Source organism: Erpetoichthys calabaricus, chromosome 13, assembly GCF_900747795.2.
Source record: "Erpetoichthys calabaricus chromosome 13, fErpCal1.3, whole genome shotgun sequence".
NCBI classification, from domain to species: Eukaryota; Metazoa; Chordata; class Cladistia; order Polypteriformes; family Polypteridae; genus Erpetoichthys; species Erpetoichthys calabaricus.
The window spans coordinates 100,978,669-100,993,470 of record NC_041406.2 but is presented as its reverse complement, the minus strand read 5'-3'; the positions used below and the strand labels follow the sequence as shown (position 1 = coordinate 100,993,470).

Here is a 14,802-nt window from a genome sequence, read left to right as displayed (position 1 = left end):
TGCAATAAATACTACTCCATGACCCTTGTAAACTGAAGTTGGAAATATGTTTCCACTTATGACTGGAGAGCAGGGTTAAAATAATTTCTATTATTTAATGGTAAGAATAACTGTTGTCCCATTTTGAATCTCCTTTGTGAAATACTAGGAACTTGTTAGTCTTATGCGAAAAAAGAATGGAATATTGAAATGCAAGTTACATTTGATTATTTTAGGTGCATTTGCATATAATATAAAAAGTATCTACTGCCGTCATCTTGTCTGCCTGTCTGTTTCTCTGTCTGTCCACATGGAATAACATGGCTTAAAGTGGACCAGTTAAGTTGAGATTTGACAGTTATTCTTCAAAGAAATTTGTTGGGAAGGTTTCACTTTCGTTGTGATATCTTGAATAGAGAACACTGTTCAAACTTCTGACTTCCCTGTCTTATAGAATGGTTTACTGTTTCAACATATATATTTTTACTGGTCTGACTGCTGCTTCTGTGGGCACAGCAATGAAACACCTGCAGTTTGTGAGCCAGTGGCTTTTGCCTGATACTGCCTGTACAAATGGCAGCAGCAGCTGTTCGAACCTTGGTCACAACATCTCACTTCTGCTGCTTTAAATTATATGGGCTAAACTAAAATCATCTTCAGGACTGTAGAAGTTTAAAATACAAGCAATTTAACTTATGTAGAACTGTATTTACGTTACATTGAAAACACTTCCACTGCTACAATATCTGCAGATTATTATGATTCCAAATTTCTCTGACATGCTATTTTATCAGCAAAGCATTACAATGACTAGCTATCCTTCATGGTCCAATGCAGCCAACAATTTTAGCTTGAGATTTCAGCATAGATTTTAACTGTCCACTAGGTATATCTCCAAAAAAATTTTTTATTTCAGAAAATTGAATTACATCTAGCTATAGACTCTCCAAAACCAACGACTAACAATTATACATAAAGCCATACTATTTTTACGTCACTGTCTGTGAAAACTATTTCAGCCACCACATGCCTATTTGGGCTTTGCTTTTAACTATAGTATATGGTATTGTAAAGTGCTCTTAAAACATGTATTTTTGTGCTATACTAAAACATGTAATTACATTGTTATTTCTGAATATGCCTCACAGTTACAAAATATTTTTTAAAATATCATACAAACTGTTTGACATAACTAAAAACAAACAAATAGATAACTGTTATAAAGGTTGGAGCATATTTAAGTCCACAAATGCCCCTGAATGTTCTGCCAGGCCTGTGTTTTCCAAATTTTTGTTTTCAGTCAGATAGAGACACAGTTGTGCAGCTGGAGACATGCATGTATGTTGCTAACTACATTCTCATGACATTCTCACACAAGCTTAATCCAAATCAGGAACATGGGTCAGAGACTATCCTGGCAGCATCGAACCTAAGGAAGGAACCAATCCCAAATGAGAGACTAGCCCATTACAGAGCTCTCTATTGCACACTTTACCACACAGTGACCCAGGACCAAATTAAAATTACCAGTTAATTACCTGTAAATATACAAAGCGTATAATATACTCTAAATGTACTGTAAATATGCATTTTCAGCCTTTGATAAAGTATGAGCGAAGGTGCCTTTTGAATTTTGTTTAATATTTATAAAAAGGATTCACACTTTGTTTTTTAATTTAACTAAAGTAAACTTTTTGTAGCCTTTAGCTAATAAGGTTTTAAAAGAACAAGTTCTAAAATTAGTGGTTGTCAATGGTGTTTGAATGTTTACTTTTGCATGGTGTTTCTGTCCATACTCTGCCATTCTTTATTTTGAATGGCCTACACATGCAACACAATGTGGATCTCAAAATCCTTATGAAAACTCATACAGTCATTTTTTGTCAGCAACTGAGGAGTGGAAGGAATTTAGCAACTACAGTGCTCAAATGTGACATTCCATGTTGTTTCTTGTTGTACAGATTTTTGCGTATGTGTATTTCATGTGTATTGTGTGTGTATATATATATATATATATATATATATTGTGATAGAAGCCTGGACACAGACAGACACAGGACACACAGAAGTCCAAAACACACAGGTTTATTCCCTTCTTTCTTCAGCACAATACACACAGTGCACAAACCCCAATAAAGCTCAGTCCCTTTTGTTCTTCTCTCTCCTCTTTCTCCTTGGCCGCCTCCACTCCTCTCCTCACAAGCTCTGTCCTCTGCCTCCCGACTCCGGCTCACCGAGTACTGTCCACTGGTCCCTTATATAAGGCACCCGGAAGTGCTTCAGGTGCTCGTTGCCCTACTTCCGGCAGCACTTCCAGGTGTGGCGGAAGAACCGCTCACATGGGCTCAGGAACAGCTGCAGCACCCCCAGATCCCAACAGGGCTGTATCAAACTCCATCTCCAGTGAAGCCCTGTGGGAATCCGAGGTACGGCTGCCACCCAGGGTGGGCTGCTATCTAGTGTTTCAGAGGAGGTAGTGTCCTGTCCACACCTGTCCTGTTCACAGCAGAGGTGTCCCGGCTGGGCAAGGGCCTCAGCCATCCATGACAATATATACTGTATATATTTGTAAGAGAATATATGCTTTCAGTTTGCCACTTGAAATATTACCCTTTTTTTACTTTTGCTTTTTCAGGAGCTGGAATGTGATGTTTCTTTGGAAGGTGACAACCGTCAAGAATGGACTTTTACTCTTTATGACTTTGATAACAGTGGAATTGTAACTAAAGAGGTAATGAGTAGCCATAGCAACTAATGTCTGCTGTTCCATGCATCCTTGGGGCTGATTTAAAACAATAAATAAGTAGTCACACGTTAAGAATATTTCAGAAAAACCTGCTGTCACAGGAAAAAATATATTAACAATGTAAACACAGAAGTGAACTTTGCTGTTTGAAGCACCATAGGAGCTTTCACAACTGAATTCACTTCATGACATTTTAATCATTGGTTCACGTTGAAGTGGACATCCAAAGTATACAAAGACATAGAACTCTTTATGAAAATTTCTGTATGACGGAATTCTGCTCATTCTTCCAACTTGTGGGATAAGCAGTGCATTTCAAATGTGTTTAAATTTGCTTCACGTCCATGCCTGGTTTGTACTATGCACAGGAGTACTCTGTTATGGAGTATCACCAAAGGTGTTAGGCCCCCATTGGTCACTTAAAATTCACAAAAGATAACTTCTAAGTTAATTTCTAATTTTGAGATAGTTAGGGATAATCTTTTAAAAATGAATGCAAATGCTTTTCAGGATATGTCCAGTTTGATGCACACAATATATGAAGTGGTTGATGCCTCTGTGAACCATTCATCTAGCAACAGTAAAACTCTCCGTGTGAAGTTGACTGTTACTCCTGAGCCATGCAGCAAGAAGAAAGAGATTACAGCAGCAGGACAAGGTAACACCATCTGAGCTGCAATTGGTTTACTTTTCTCTCCATAATCAAAATGTTTTATATGTATATTATAAATTCAGTTTTTATAGTTTCAGCAACCAGTTATTTTTTTCTAGTAATTGTGTGAAGCTATGAAAATGTCAATTACTGGAGATGTACATATGTAATGTCAGTTAAACATAGCATTCTCAATCCAGTTTAATCCAATTCATGCTTTGTTATGAGCTTGTGGCTATCACAGTGGCAATGAGTACAAGATACTAGTCCATTATAGGGCTCTCTCACATATACACCCACAATCTCATCTTACATTGATCCAATTTGAAATCACAATTTAACCTAATACATCTTTGTGGATATAGGAGGAGAATCTATGTAAAGACTGGAAAAATGTGAATTTACCACATACAGTAGATAACAACCATGTTTTCAGACTCAAGATGCTCGATCCTTGTGTCAACAGTGCTAACCACTGTGCTTCCAGTAAAATATATCAATATTAAATATTTTAAATCACAATCAAAAAGACCGATGCAGACCCCAGATAGTGCTTAAGAGTATATATTTCTGTACAGCTCGAAATTCCCTCCTCTCACTGTCTTATGAAATTTAATGTGAAACAACATCACACGATTAAAACTTCTGCCATATTAAAGTTGTCATTTAGAATAATGGTCTTTTTGTATTTATTTATTTATAAACAACTTTTCCTGTTTATATTGTCAAAGTCTTGTTAATCACAAATTGCACACCAAAGATTTCATAAATGCACAAATGTATCTAAGCTACTAAAGTGGAAGTATACACGACTCCTTCTAAGTAAGTGGATCTTAGATGGCCAGACTTTCATTTCAACAATGTATAACAGTTAGTTGTATATCCCAGTCTACTACTAGTGGTAGTATGCATTATTCAGTCAGTGTAACCTATAGATAAGGACTGTCCCTGAAACAACTGGTTCAAGTGCTAATGGTCCTGTATTGTTTGCAAAAATGGAGGAGGGACAAAAGTGACTGCGCAGGATGGCTAAGGTCTTTAGTAATAGTGCTTATGTGTTATGTAGTTCATGAACTTCCTGTAACTGCATATCAGTGCCTAATTCTCATGAGTGCTTGTTGACTACAGTACAATATGGTGTGCTCATCATAATTTTATATTAATACTTGACTTGGGTTTTTACAGTGGAGTATCCGGCATATGGAAAAGGCATTTCTTAGTAATACAGTCCAGTGTTAGCTCTCGCTTTATACCAGTGATCTTGCATTATTAAATAACTAGTGTATACATATTTTGAAAATGGATGTATGTAAGAAGCTATTTCTGCAGCTGCAATGAAACCTTGGTGCCATGTCTCTTTCTTATTGTTATAGAACCATGTCATTGGTTTACAGCTTTCATAGTATATTGCTTCAAAAGAAAAATGGCTCACCTGTTCTATGCTTTCATGTTTCTCTTTTAATGTTTAGATCGAGAAGGAAGCCGTTTCAGAAATGAAGCTGACCACCATGAAGATGGCCGGAATGGTGATAAAAGGCTTTCTGCACATATCAGGTAGAAATGAATGACTTCAACTAAAGAGCTGAAGCAAGAAATCCCAGATGCAAAAGAGACTTTCCATCCAGTCCAGATGAATTTTTATTATGTTTTGTGGATGCAGATATGATGTTATAACATGTAGTCTCTCCAGCACCAATTCAATCCAAAAGTCAACTCCCTTTCCATGCTTGCATTTCTCCTACCACGTTAGCTGCATTAGACTGTAAAGCCCTCTGTCTTACAATATATAAAATCTGTTACATGGCAGATTGCTTGTTCAATGGCAGTGTTTGGGATTGTCTGCCTATGTACCATGATACTTAAAACTTTGTGTTGAGTGACCTTTTTTATAGTATGTTGGTTAGAAGATACACCCACTATACCCACTCAAAGGAGATTTTACCTAATGTTTTTTATAGGGAGGTAATTATTATATATTGCCTTCATACAGCAGTGAAAGAATTTTTTAGCATAAGCTAATTTAACTTGTTCAAATTAGCCATCTAAACAGATAACTGTTGACATTAAAGTACAGTAATCCCTCCTCCATTGCGGGGGTTGCGTTCCAGAGCCACCCGCGAAATAAGAAAATCCGCGAAGTAGAAACCATATGTTTATATGGTTATTTTTATATTGTCATGCTTGGGTCACAGATTTGCGCAGAAACACAGGAGGTTGTAGAGAGACAGGAAAGTTATTCAAACACTGCAAACAAACATTTTTCTCTTTTTCAAAAGTTTAAACTGTGCTCCATGACAAGACAGAGATGACTGTTCTGTCTCACAATTAAAAGAATGCAAACATATCTTCCTCTTCAAAGGAGTGCGCATCAGGAGAGTGAGGAAAGCAAACAAATCAATAGGGCTGTTTGGCTTTTAAGTATGCGAAGCACCGCCGGTACAAAGCTGTTGAAGGCGGCAGCTCACACCCCCTCCGTCAGGAGCTGTGAGAGAGAGAGAGACAGAGAAAAACAAACAGTCAAAAATCAATACGTGCCCTTCGAGCTTTTAAGTATGCGAAGCACTGTGCAGCATGTCGCTTCACTAAGCAGCTGCACAGAAGGTAGCAACGTGAAGATAATCTTTCAGCATTTTTAGACGAGTGTCCGTATCGTCTAGGTGTGCAAACAGCCCCCCTGCTCTCACCACCTACGTCAGGATCAGAGAAAGTCAGCGCAAGAGAGAGAGAGAGAAAAGTAAGTTGGGTAGCTTCTCAGCCATCTGCCAATAGCGTCCCTTGTATGAAATCAACTGGGCAAACCAACTGAGGAAGCATGTACCAGAACTTAAAAGACCCATTGTCCTCAGAAATCCGCGAACCAGCAAAAAATCCGCGATATATATTTAAATATGCTTACATATAAAATCCGCGATAGAGTGAAGCTGCGAAAGGCGAAGCACGATATAGCGAGGGATCACTGTATAGACCATTTATAATAAAATGCTAATCTAATTATAATAAACTATTTCATATATGAATTTTCCTTCAGTTCATCTTATTTTTATACTGCATTCTTCACTGAGTACAGGCACAGAGTGCTGTGACTAGTTCTCGGTAAAATCAAATACAAACTTTACAAATTACTAATTACATAATGAGTTCACAAAAAGACACATTTGTTTAAACAGATTGGAAAACAGCATGGTTCAAACTGATTAACATAAATGGAGCATAACAACATCAATCCACTAATTAATTGTTGAATCATATTAGCCAGTCGACAAGAAAAGAGAGAAAATCGAACACTGGAGTGACACTTGACTGACATAATGTGTGTTGCTCTTTTGAGCAGTAATTTGGCATTAGCAGTTGCAGCATGGAGATGAAGCCTTGATTCTTGTTTTTTTAACAAATCAGGGCCTTTTCTTTTTGCCTTGTGTCCCATTTCCAGTTAGCAGATTCTTTTTAGTAAGAGTAATTTGCATGACTGAAGCTATCATAAAAGAAGTAGCTTGTATTTTCTAACACCTTACTCTTCAGTTTGTTATGAATTACACATTTAACTTTTCTGAGAATAAATCAATAAAGTAAGCACCATTTATTTATTGATTGAATGATTTATTTATTATTTTTTAACAGAAAAAATGCCTGTGATCAGCCTCCGAGCAATGACCGGGACTATTACTGTGTGGATGAGAATACAGAAAGAAGGAATCACTATCTTGATCTGGCAGGAATAGAGAACTACACTTCCAGATTTGAAACTGGTAAGGAAGAATTGCATAAATAGGCAAGATATATCAGAAATTCACCAGGTAATATAGGTGGCATTACAGCATGGTGTTTCAGTACATTTTCTTTTTATGTGATGTATCACAGCTAGGAAGTCCATCACCCAGCTTGTTTTCATATTTGGAAAACACTATTCTTACCTATACAAGTTTAATCTTTCTACAGAGTGAGTAGTGTTGATTCTACATTAATTTTGTGATTTAGTGTGTATTTACTTCATGATTTATGTATTAATTTTATAATTGCATGTTTTAATGTTAGATGCGATTAATTAAATAGCCCTAGAAATACATGTTCCCTTATAAACAATGCTTAGTCAATCAATCAATGATTACGATTACTAATAAGAATATTGACTTTGTGCATTACAAAAACTTAGCAATGGTGCCATGCCTATTTTCAGTTAAATGAAGGACCTCCATGGTTATATTATTAAACCTTGCTCAACAGGATGTGATGGTAGTCTTGTCATCTTCCAATGTGTGAATGTGAAGATTACACTTGTAACTACACAAACTGACATCTTTTAAATATCTTGTATTGATGTCACACTACACTTTGCCAGCTTTAAGTGTGCCTACAGTATACCATTTTTAACTCTTCTCTGAGTTCCTATATAGTCTTGTCACAACTTATGTTTGCAGTCTCATCCGCCATTACATGTCACCTCATTCGATGCATTCCTCACAGTCCCATCTACTGTTTGTCTCTCTTTCTAGATTTTATTATTAAGGGGACAGAACATTTAGTGTTGCTGGTCCAGAGCTCTGAAATGTGTTGCCTTTTAGTGTGCATTCATGTATAATTTCAACTCAAAACTTAATCGGGGAAATATTCTGCTGTCTTATTATTATTTATATTTCTGTGTTTTTTATTCTTGTATCATTCTTTTGTCTGTATTCAATTTTGCACATCATTTGTGGGCACCTTGAAAGACACTTTTAAATGTATAATAATATTAATTATCATTTAATAATAATAATAATAATAACATACCATTGCAGATATGTTATCATTCTTGGCCCCAGTCAGCCTTGTATTTCAAGACTTGCCTTAGCTAAAGCCCATAACTTATCACAAAGCCAAAGCACTGTATTTGGCAGGCAAAAGGATATGTACTCTACATATTTAATCGCTATCAGAAAGTAAAAATCATTTAGCGGAATATGAGAACACTGCTACTTATTTTGCTTGTGAGGTCTGTGGCCCAGCCACATTGATAGCTTTGGATGAAGTACCCTAAATACTTTGGCATTATCCATTTCTCAAATGTTTTCAGATAGTGCCTACTCCTCTCAAGAACTCATAATCCTATCTCTGGGACTCAGACACGCTCCCAAACTTATTTTGCTAAAGCAGGACAACTGCACGTCATATACAGTAGCTGAAACAAGTGGATGCCATACAGTGCGTGTTTTAAATGCCCTAATATTTTTTTCTTTCCTGCAGCTTTCCCATCTTCACACACAAGACCAGAACCTCATTGGAAAACAACTCAAAGTAAGTGTCGCTCTCAAGAGTCTGACGTTCCCAGCGTTCTTCAGCGGCAATCACAGGTGCTTGGTGACTACCCCCAGCAAGCTGGAGAACTGCTGACTCGTGTTATGGATGCACCGTCTAGGAGCAAGACACAGGAGAAGCAATTTTTAAGAGCTTCCAAAAGCTTGTCAAAAGCCGCTGGTGCATCAGGAGGAAACGCTAGCAGTAAGATGAGCAAAGGCTACCATTACTATTTGCCTCCCCAGACAACTGCAGCAGGGCAGGATGTGTACCATCTTCAGCCACAGCCACCACCACCAGCACCACAAATGCAACAGCACAGTCACAAAAAGTACAGACAGAAGGTCAGAGATGGCCATTCTCCTCTGAAAGCAGCTCTGCCTCAACCCACTGTGATCGAGCACGAGATGAAACGGGATCTGCCACCTGTGCTTAGTAATGATGGTTATGTGATACCAGTCATCCAGAGACATGAGCATCACCACCATCATGAGCATCACCACCATCATCACTACCACCATTATCACCAGTCGTGACTGTGTGCTCAGCATGCTTTTCAGGCTCTTTCATAACCTATCCTAGGTGTGCAACGCATGGAAGTCCAAATGATTCCTGTGTTTTGTAGGTGGAGATGTGAAGCCAGAAAGCGATGCTCATATGTAAAACTTTCTCCTCAAGTATGAATCTCAGGTGAAATATGCAGCTTGTAAGCTACACTGCAAAGGTGGCTCGGTGAGCACATGCCCGACTGCATTGTGTTGTGCTGGCAGGTGACCCGATCACCTTGGAGTTTCAAGTAATCACTACACCACTGCCATTTCTAAATGCAAATCTATATCTATATATATATATAAAATATAAATCTATATTACAGTGCCTTTTATATATTTGAATAAACACTTATTTGATTATTAACAATGTAGCATGGCTAATTGTTTACTATTGTATTTTATCCTCTGGTTCCTTACTATTTGCCGTTCATGCTCATTGGATCTTTGATTCCCTCAATTTGAAATTTACATCTAGAGTATGAAACGTATTTTATGACTGTAGACAAAGAATGTATTGCAGTGTTTTCTTTTAACTTCTATTATTTATTCCTTACGAATGCATGGACTTCTGTATCCTTGTATAGTATGCACACTAAATGCACTTCTCTGCCAGACCCTTACCTATTTGAGATTTACAGTTCATTGTCATTTCACACCCTGTGGCAGCACACATTTCCTCGGTTAAACAAAGGCCAATAAAATTAATGTGAGACTCAGGAAAAAGTAACTGGGTTTACTGATAATATAAAATGCATTTAATGAGGATCTAGAATATGTTAGAGATGTTCCAAAAAAGTTAATATTTTAATAAACAATATCAATATGTATATATTAGGAATTAAACAATACATACATTTTTTCAAGCTGCTTTCACCTTTGCATTTTTCATAATTAAAAACAGTAGTGTTTGACCCACAGTTGGCTGTAATACAAAGTGGCAGAGTCTTATTTAAACTTCAAACAATGTAACTTTCAGTTTTAAATCAGCGTCCTTAATTGAATAGTGTTTGTATAAAGCAAAGAAACTCCAGTGAGAGCAGCAATTTCAAGTCGTGTACAAACAAGTCAAGGAGAACATACTAATCAAAGAAATCACAAGTGTTAGTGGCCAATCCAAAAATGACATTTTGAACAAAACCCTGTGTTTCTATGTTTCAGATTTATTTTACTGGCTTTCCACCATTTGCAATTCAAATGCAGAACTGCTCTTTTAACTTTAAGGGCAGAATATTGAGTGTGTTTCAGCCCTGCTCAATTCACATGATACTAACTTATACAAGTAGGATACCTCAGTTTTTAATTTTTATATGCATTTTTTTTAATTAAAAAGAAAAAGATATGAGGATTATGCTTCTGAGCATACCTGTTAATTAATCAGTAGAAAGGTACAAATAAGTGCCTGTTGGTACATCCGGAAATCTAAGTGTCTATTACCACCTAGCACAAGGATTGAGAACTTGATTTTGGTGCCCTTATTTATGTAGCTGTTCCTTTTCATTCCAACCAATTAATTAATAGGGGACCTTGCTTGTTGCCAGACTAAAACCTTGACTGAACACTTCTTGAATTCATTCTTTCAATTTTTAATGTATCACTGCAGGAATACTCAAAGATATTCATTTATTATTTAAGGGATTTGTTTTCCTGAACTTTCTTTCAAAGGTTTTAATCTTGTTTTGTTGAAAGTATTTATTATCAAATCATCTGTTTGATGTTTATAGAGGAATATTTTGGAAAAAAATAAATATGCAATAAAATAAATATATTGTGAAATCTGACAAATGAATAAAAGCAAAATATGTGAGCATAAATAATTGTCATGAAACGTTTTTCTTGCTTACCACTTTCTGTATTTATTTATTCATTATTTTTTTCAGTGGCACTGTGTGCAACATGCAGTACAAAATGAAATGAAAACAGTCATTGTCACCTGTCAAAGCCGAGAGGGTGAACTCTAGCGAGTACTGTGTTTTGATTGGTGAATCGTCAGTGAAGCAGCACTTCAAAGTTGTGATGAATGTGTGCAAGAATTAGATGCCTATAATGACTGTGCAAAGTGACTACTTTAATTCAGGAAGCTGGAAATTCATCATCCGGATGAGTTTAGATTTGTAAATTATTGAAAGAGTGGACTTAAATCTTTGACCAAGAAGTGCTATGTTTGAAGGCAGATACCCCACTTCAGATACAGACTCCTGAGAGAATGACAAAGTCAGGGCTTCTTGAATTTGCGTATGTTCTTTGTGCAGTAATTCTGGACACCTTTTTCTTGCACTTGTGTCCACCATGAATGTGCAAAATCACAACTTTCAGCATATGCTTTGCTGGCATTGGGAATCCTTTGGCTTGTAGAGATGTACAAAGTTGTGAGTTGAGTTCACTTTCTCAGCTCTGACAGGTGAAAATAACAGTGTTCACTTCATTGAATAAATCATGTTACTTGCAGTGTCACTGAAACAAAGACAGGAAGAAATGATGAAATAAGTACATAAACAAATAAGCAGCAAAAACATATTTCGTAAACATTTAATTATTTATGCCCAAAAATAAATGTGGTTTTATTTATTTGATGTCACATTTCACAATACATGTATTTCATTGTATATTTAATTTCTTTTATTTTGACCAAACATTTCCTCCATGGAAGAAGAGCAGACAGGTGCAAAAGAAATGAAAAGAACAACTTGTGGCACGTTCTCATCATCAGTGGATCGGCTCGTTTGCTGTAATTTTGAAGAAAAATACCAAAAAATATCAAAGAGGCTAAATATTTATAAGAATGTGGTTTCATAATTTGTAATAATGGAACATGCTGTGGTACGGGGGCAAAATCTGGGCCCAGTCACCATTTGTGTTAGGTTTGTACATTCTTTACAAGTATGTTTGGGTTTTCTAAGCAATCTCCAGTTCTGCCCTTCTTCCCTGAAATGCTCATATAACGTTAATTGGAGATTCTAAAATGACTGGATATGAGTGAGTCTGTGCTTGAGGGTGCATTGTGACGGAATGGCATACTGCTCTGTGCTCGATGCTACTTAGACGGGCCCTTCTCGTTAAAAACCTCATTTTGATATAAATCAGTGCATTATAAAATAGATCCTGTGTACTTTAGCTGTGACATCAGTACGTTAAGCTTTGCATTTTTCAATCCTTGCTCATCTTAAAGAAATACTCCACCCAAAATTGAAATTTTTATATATGTTGCTTACTTGTTTGTAGTGATGGCTGGAAGAAAAAAACGTCATCGCGTGTTTTCATGTAGAATGAGAGAAAACCATTTATTATATAATGGACGTAATTGTTGACCCATTCTATCCAATGGCAAAGAATGAAAAATGTTTATGGAAAACAAAATTCTCACATTACTTGTGTTTCATAATCTGCATGTCAATTCCAGTAGAATGGTCAAAACATGAAAAAAACATGCATTTTTTGCTTAAATTTTATTACTGCTTATTTCTGGAAAAAAACAGCAAAGAATGTAAACAAGAAAGGTGCATTCCCATATTTCTGTGCCTTTGAACCAAAGGCCTGTAACCCTCGCTTCGTTCATTGGTCAAAAGTCCTGTCTTCAATTCAAAAACACAGAATTTTAGAAATGCACATTTCAACTTTATGTTCTATGCTGGTTTTTATAGAAGTATTAATAATATTTAAGCAAAAAAATACATGTTTTGAGCATTCAACGAGATACCAGACGTGGATTATGTGACACAATTTCCATGAGAAATTTTTCCATTGAAAATTTCCACATCATTTGCAGTTGGAATAAACAAGTTTACATTCAATTATATCATGAACTTTTTTCTCTCGTTCTGCAAGAAAATATGAGATTATATTTTTTTTATTGGCTATCTCTACAAACTACATTAGGTAAGTAACGTAAAAAATATATGTAGTTTTAGGGTGGAGTATTCCTTTAATTTGGGTGACGGAACAAGCAACACATTCTGAATTTGTTCTAAATGTTGATGAGGCCTAATACTGACTACAGAGTAAAGTCACAAACAATTCAGTTGTCAAAGGGAATGAGTGCGTCAGTAAGAAATTGTGTGAAACATAAACCATCATGTGCAGGAGACACTCGATCAAAGTCTGTGAATTATAGTAACGACCAGATGAAAAAAAAGGTGAATAAAGCTAGTAACACAAGGCACTGTGAATGAGTATGCTAGACACGTTTTTTTTGTTATGTGCACTCAGCGTCTTCTGTTGGAGAGCCAGAGTACACTGTGGGGTATGGGAATGGGAGGTCCGGCTCTCAGTGCCCAGTCTGGCTGCCTACCTCCTTGCCATGTCACATGCATCTGCACCCTTTGGCCATTTCCAGATATTCTGTTGCATTGTGTATTATTCAGGTTAGAAACTGTGTTTACAAGAAAAAAAATGTGTGTGTGTGTGTATATATATATATATATATATATATATATATATATATATATATATATATATATATTATATACACACACATACATATATAAGTACGCAAGTGGGAACTACGATTTATGGTAAACCATAAAAAAGGAAAGAAGTGATATTGTGTGAATCTTTGTAAAAGTTTAATTTTATCGCACACTTGTGTTCTAGAACCCTCTTGATGCAAAAATGAATGGCCCAAGCCGCTGTGTCCATGTGGCATGTGCTGCAGTGCCAAATCACTGTGACACAATTCAGTGTTATGCTCTAAAGTGCACATTATCTGCAAGCAAGGTATTATAAGCAGAAATGTTATGTATGTGTTTTAGTCGTCGTTCTTAAATGTTTAGGAACTTGTTCGCTTTCACTTAACATAAAATTTATATTTTGTCGAGGTGAGTTGTGCCTGTGTACTTTTCTAAAAGAATTTATATATGAAATAACTAACTGTGGTAACTTGTGGAATATAAAAAATGTTGTGCCATTTTATTCATATGTAAATGTTAACAGTATTCCAAGAGGCTCAAGTTGAGAGTCTGTAAATCTGCATCAAGATCCATCAATGGATGGTTCACTGTATTCCTCACATGCTCACATTCCAGGCGTGGTTTTTGAATTTGTTGTGTCTTAATTGTATTGTTTTCATAACACAGTATTCTTTCAAAAACTATACTATGCTAGTCCGAAAAGTAGTCATTTTTGTATTGTAGTGTTATTTTTGTAAAAAAAAAAAAAAAAAAAAAAAAAAAAAAGTTCAAAAAATCCAACACCAACGACATTTTTAAAAAAGTATGTGATTTCAGTTACATTTTGTATAGCCTTGCACATGGATTTTAATAAAGGACTTATTTATTTACCTTTTTTTTCCAAATGCTTTTGATATAATTGTATTATCTCCAGTTAATATATGAAAGACCCCAAATTTATTGAGAGTAATTTCGCTGGTCTGAACCAAAACTCTGCTGCACATAAAAAATGAGTGTACTTTATAAATTTAGGTGTGCTAAATCCTTTACTGAAATTTGAATTTCTATACCACAGACCATTTTCCGCGAAATATTGGGTTCAGTAAAAGTGCAGTTTTGAAAAACAGTTGTTTTTTTGGCAAATAGTTGCATTTGTTTTGTTAAACAAATATTTTTCATGCTCGGAATATTATTTGAAGTATATTTTGAGCTAAAAAAATG

The 14,802-nt window shown here is 36.0% G+C and overlaps 1 protein-coding gene across 1 annotated transcript in view; it reads left to right on the top strand.

The window, feature by feature from the left end:
* Window positions 1–14,471, top strand: part of nkd2b (NKD inhibitor of WNT signaling pathway 2b) — a 143,223-nt gene extending 128,752 nt beyond the window's left edge. Inside the window, exons 6-10 of the mRNA XM_028817335.2 lie at window positions 2,615–2,710; window positions 3,236–3,383; window positions 4,847–4,931; window positions 6,996–7,123; window positions 8,598–14,471. Of these exons, the coding sequence (XP_028673168.1) occupies window positions 2,615–2,710; window positions 3,236–3,383; window positions 4,847–4,931; window positions 6,996–7,123; window positions 8,598–9,184 (1,044 nt within the window). The 3' untranslated portion in view covers window positions 9,185–14,471. The remainder of the gene's footprint in view (window positions 1–2,614; window positions 2,711–3,235; window positions 3,384–4,846; window positions 4,932–6,995; window positions 7,124–8,597) is intronic.
* Window positions 14,472–14,802: the final 331 nt, after the last annotated feature.